Genomic DNA, 6,000 nt, shown 5'->3' with positions numbered 1-6,000 from the left:
TGTGCAGTCGTTTTATTAACACTAGCACAGACGTACGAGTTTCCATTTTGGTAGGGGGTGGGAGTGGGAAGCAGGCAGGTTTTTTCCCCGAATTAAACAAAAATGCCCGAATCTGAATAACATTTATTCATATTAGCATTACTATCAAACAGCTATCTAGGGTTACAAACGAATCACTACGCATTTTTTACATGGACTACAACTAATTTTGAGGGCAGAATGATGGAAATAGTCCTACATGGTAAAAAGGTCTCAGATTTTGACATTTTGCCCGAATATCTCAGTAATTTTTGCCCGGATTTGATGTTTTGCTACACCACTGGGGGGGGGGGGGGGGCAGTTGACCCACCTACCCCCGTCTCGTACGCTTATGAACACTAGAACTAGGCTAGTAGAAAAAAGGAACCAAAGTGGAATTTTGAATACAAGAGAAGAAAACAAACCCACATTGTATAGGCCCATACTATGATAGGAACAATATCAGGAGTTGGGTGAGGGGGAGGCACAATGTCTAGTGAGTGGGTCACACTGTGACAGCCTCTAGTGGGGGGGGGGGGGGGGCACAAGCCATATTTTTATATTTGTTTCTATAGAGTAGGGCAAAATAATGTAGTCCTACCTTTTCGTCTTCTATCGTTTTTGTCAAAATTTGGGAATTTGCTCCAGCACTGCGGACTCTTAGACCTTAAAGCTTCATTTGTAAAGTTATATTTTTCTTTGTCCGGTGATCATCACTGGAAATTAGTTCAGTTTAAAAAAAACCCCAACAAAACAAACAAAAAACAAACGAACAAAAACACACAACATGATATTTATAGCTCCTATCTAGACTATTTGTGTTTGAAACACGTAACCTAGTTTAAGTCGCACAGTTTAGATTTATCTTTTGATCATAATGTCACAATAGGCCTATCAAGTAAATTATTAAGGCCGATTTAGTCTAGGCCTAATAGACTTTGTAGACTAGTATATTTAATAGGCCCTAAATCGTCTTAAAACGTTTTAAAGTAGGCTAGCCTAGGGTAATTAATATCACCATAAACGTTTGATATAAAAAAATTAGTATTTTAATTATCTGATATGCAATAATATAATTTAAAATAATTAACACAATCATTTAACTTTAATTAGGCCTAGGTCGAATAGGCTAGGCCTATTTATTAGTTAACTTAGGCACAGGCCTATTAGGCCTATGCTTAAGCCTACATTGTTAGCTTTTTAAAAAATATATGATCTGCCTATCCATATTCTATTTTGAAGTATAATTTAAGTTACTATGAGTTTTATTTATTTATTATTAGTTGCATGCTGTCCATTGTTTATGCTGAATGTTTGTTTACTGACGGGACAAATCATATCTACGAAGTAGGGGGCTGTGGTCATGTCGCAAGTGTTTATTTCGGTCAGGGTCTGCGCATGCTCACTAAGGCAAAAGTGGGACTTAGCCGCACGCAGGTTTTTCTCCGCCATTTGTGCAGTCGGTATCGCACAACAAAATATTCTGTTGGTAGCTTTAGACGACAGAGATCACCCTGGAAAAGTATAGAACGTAAGTCAGATAACTTCTATAATGATATTTAATGTATTTCTGATGTACATAAAGAGTGATTTATACCCGTACCGTCGTGGCTCTGTAAGATGGACAAAGCGGCGTGCGGAGGCTAAGTCAAAATGGCTGAAATTTTTTCTAAGTCCTAACCGTTAAGCAAAACGATATCGACTTTTGATATCTCGTTTTCTCATTTCTCCGATCGTTTTAAGAAAAATCGCTTCGGTACCTTTTAGGTAACTTACATTTATATTTTTTTTTATTTCCAGGGTCAAAACCGTGCCACAGAAATGGGAGAATCTGGTAAGTGAATGTGGCAAGATTCCTTTTGTGTTTGTGTACGGACTTGGCATTTGACCGAAAGGAAAATGCGTTCAGTGCACTTCGGTGTACTAGGAAACCTCCATTAGTTTCATTGATTTTTAAAAAAAACCCCAATGTTTTATTTAATTTATTTATACAGTTAAAGTTCAGAAAAAATATTTAAAACTTAAATTTATTGTTTTAATTTCGGAAGAAATTAGCATTCTAAAAATAAACTTTAAAAGCTATTGTAGACCTACAATCGTAACAATGCTAAAATAATAAATACTTTAACATTGGGAAATTTAAAAAGAAAATGTTTTGAAAAAAATGGACTTGCAAAAATAAGTTTAATTCAATCCAAAAGTATCTACATTTTATAAACCAAAAAAACAATGAACAAAATAAGTCACGGCCATATTATGGATGCATTAAAGGGACATTCAAAAAATCAATGTGCTCTAGCGGCGTCGTTAAATAAAACAAACTTTACTTTTAAAGGGACATTCCTGAGTTTGCTGCAAGTTTTAAAATGTTACTGACTAACAGAGACTTTTTAACGATTGTAATTACATATGAAATATATTTTTCTACATATAATATTAGTGGCTGTATATTAAACGTGTTTCTGATTGTTCTAATATTTGTACTAGATTAAATTAAATTTTATTTCCTTATTTTTTTATTTTTGTTTGTACGTACAAAATTATTTGAAGACAAAATTCAGTTTGGGCTTCTTACAAATATTAAGATGACCATAATCACGTTCAATATACAGACACTGATATTATAAACAAGAAAATATATTTAATATGCAAGTTTAATCGTAGAAATATTTTATTAGTCGGCAACATCTTACAGTGCAGCAAACTCAGAAATGTCTCTTTAAAAAATATTGATATGTTTTAGTATTTTTCAGAGGGTGATTAATCTTATATTATTTTGTTCCAAGCCAAGGCAATAAACATTGACTTGAAATACATATGCCCAAATTAAATACAAACATGATGACATGATGTATTAAAATACTTTATTATGAAATATATTAATAAAACAAGACTATTGCAAAAAGAATTTTGAAGATATCTTTATAACTATTAAAGTTATTGCATTTTCTGTATTTTGAACGCGAAAACTCGTAATTATCTCAGGCCTGCACAAATTAAAAAATTTCTTAACCTGAAAAGGGGTTATGCCAAAAGGTTTTGCATAACCTATTTTGGTTTGCATAACCTGGGTTTTTTTCTTTATAATTTAACCCCCCCCCCCCAAACCTCTGAAAAAACTTAATTTTGAGAAACGAGTGGCAATGGTAAGTGAAAAGTATATGTATACAAATGTTTAAGAGATTTAAAAATAATAATAATGATTAGGACTATTGTAATAAATTACCAAAATATAGTGAATGTCAGGCTTGCCCTATTCTACACAAAAAGCAAAAAAACTAAACAAAATTAAGCTTGGTTACCATATATATCATTGTATGTTGGTTGACTCTGTGGAAAGACATACTCCTTATTTTGCCCCTTAGTAGTTAGTACAAAAAAGTTGGTATGAAATACAAGCCGACTCATCTTTTATGTTCCGTAAGTTGAACCAGAGATGATCAGTCTGACATTCATGGGAATTCGTTTTGCTGAACTGATCAAAGTTTTAATATTAGTTTAATAAAGATTTCAAGATATATATATGAAAAACAATAAAGATTTTTGTAAAGTGATGCCCTAATCAGGGATGAAAAATGAAATTGTTAATTTTATTTCCATATTATTTTTTGTAAAGGTGGTGTATATATTATTTGGCACCCAAAATAAATGATATTAATGATGAACACTACCACTTCTGTTGTTTTTATAAGTGGTGATGTCCCCCCAAAATTAAAAGTTTCTAATATTTTATAAAGAATTGCTAAATAAACAAATGACAGAAAGTAAAAACCATCAGTTATAACCAATTAACTCTGCAACTGAGGATAAAATATCAGACGAACGATAGTGGACACAAAAGAGAATGACTGTTCTGATCATTGACAAATTTGTTGCCAAATAAGTGCTTTTTCAGTCAGAGACTGCTGAATCGATAAAAAAAAAGTTTTCATTGCTCAAATAAAAAATATAACTATTGTGTGTATCAAACATACAAGTGCATATAGGTATGGGACAAAATACAGGCTGTTAAAAATACTGTTAAATTACGTCACGGTAACTCATAAGCTACCGACGTTTTTCTGTGAGAAAAAGTGTGTATTTGCAGATAGTGGAAATGGGTGCTGTAAAATATAGTATGGTGTGGGAAAATAAAGAGGGTGGCAAAATGCTTAAATGGAGTGGCGAGAACACTAGGTACTTAAATTTCAGTTGTAAGTAAATGAGTGAACACAGTCTCTGTCTCAACCACAGAATTTTCTCAATGTTTCGTTGATATATTACAGTGAAACCTCTCAAAACCGGACCCTCTGTAAACCGGAATTCCCCCAAAACCTGACATTTTTCAAGGTCCTTTTTGAAAAATCATTACAGAAAATAACCTGTCTAAACCAGATACCTCTTATCAGCAGACATTTTACTCTGTCCTAGGATGTCCGGTTGAGAGGGGTTTCACTGTTATAACATCATCAGGCAAATATGATACTACAGGCTTATAATTTTTTTAAAAATAAAATCTACTAGTCGTGGGATCAGTGATTAAAAAAAATCACTAGCCAGGATTAAAAATTCACTAGCCCTATTTTACTTTAAGTTAATAAAAATTTCTTTTTAAATAATAGTAATAATCATATTTGTCACCTATATAGAGCTTAAAAACACAAACATCAATGGGTGTTGAGACAGGATATATTTACAAAATACTGATTTTTTTTTTCCACTAGCCGTCGGGCATGACATTAGCAGTTATTTACTAGCCCAACATTGAATATCACTATTACTCTATCACTAATTATAAATCGTGTTACAGTCAGTGACTACATCTCTCTTTGTTTTCTTTTTTCTTCCATCACTTTATGAGACCCACCTACATTTTCCTGAGTTCATGTTACAAGCCTTGAAATAAGCGACCGGTAACGGTCATTGTCCGTTACAAATTTGTAACTTGTCAGTAACAATGTCGATTGCGCCGGTCATCATGTCCGAAGCTCGCGTTGTAGTAAAAGCCGGCTGTTTTGGAGTCGAATACACTTAATGCACCGATTTTTATTTATTATTGATTACGAATGAAAAAACACAAATGTGTACCAGTGGAATTCGAACCGGTTCGCGGGGCACTTGACAGTCCAACACGAAGTTCATCTACAGTCCGCGTACCTGTTCAGTAGGATTTTTCATAGTCTCGATTTTGCGGGAAGTTACATTGTAAAAAGTGATGTCACGCATATTAGTAATTGACCTTTCGTACTTAGCGTATACTTCCTGTGGCATTTTCGTTTAAAGTTTGCAATTCAAATTGCCTCGTGGTTTACAATTAAAGGATGTTGAACAAAATAATTTCAGTCTTTGCTGTAAAAGAACAGACAGGTACCGATAATGACAAATCAATTGTCCCTGTTCCCGGTATCCGTGGCGGGCAGCCGCCGATTAAAACCTGCCCCAAAAATTCCCAAATGAATATCCCGCAGAGTAGTATCTCAAAATCTAGCACTGAATTAAAATGGCAAAAGGAGGATTTAGTTAAAACAAATGCCTCTTTGTGTCTACAGTTTGAAGGCGAGGTTATACTTATGACGTGCCCGCTCTGCAAAAAATTTCAAAAAGAAATGCAGTATAATCACAATTTTTCGGACGCGTGGATCAAAGGGTCCACAAATCTGCGTGTATCAAATGCTAAAGATCACTCGGCAACCAACAATTTAGAATATTACCACAAACAAGACTGATGACGCGTGCGGTTAGGATACGACAATTGAAATCCATGATTTCTAAAATTATAGCTCACATCGCTCGTGGCCGGTTAGGATACAGCTTTACCAGAGGACATATATTAATGCATCATAGACTAGTAAGTACATAACAATAATAAATGTCATCATTTGGTGACTATTGCCTTAATTGCTGCATTGGTTATTTAGTAATTAAATACATCAATTATTAAACAACATAAAACATAATTTCTTTCATTTTTATTTACAATGTTTTGTGACAGGTACAGTTTCT

General features: G+C 33.8%; 1 protein-coding gene across 2 annotated transcripts in view; it reads left to right on the top strand.

The window, feature by feature from the left end:
* Positions 1 to 1,441: 1,441 nt before the first annotated feature.
* LOC121388615 (DNA topoisomerase 1-like) overlaps positions 1,442 to 6,000 on the top strand; it is a 36,713-nt gene continuing 32,154 nt past the window's right edge. For both annotated transcript variants that reach the window (XM_041520025.1, XM_041520024.1), the window contains exons 1-2: positions 1,442 to 1,549; positions 1,819 to 1,852. In XM_041520025.1, coding sequence (XP_041375959.1) covers positions 1,840 to 1,852 — 13 coding nt within the window. In that variant the 5' untranslated portion in view covers positions 1,442 to 1,549; positions 1,819 to 1,839. The remainder of the gene's footprint in view (positions 1,550 to 1,818; positions 1,853 to 6,000) is intronic.

This window comes from Gigantopelta aegis, chromosome 14, assembly GCF_016097555.1.
Source record: "Gigantopelta aegis isolate Gae_Host chromosome 14, Gae_host_genome, whole genome shotgun sequence".
NCBI lineage: Eukaryota > Metazoa > Mollusca > Gastropoda > Neomphalida > Peltospiridae > Gigantopelta > Gigantopelta aegis.
Note: the sequence above shows the minus strand (reverse complement) of the source record. Positions and strands in the feature narration are given on the sequence as shown.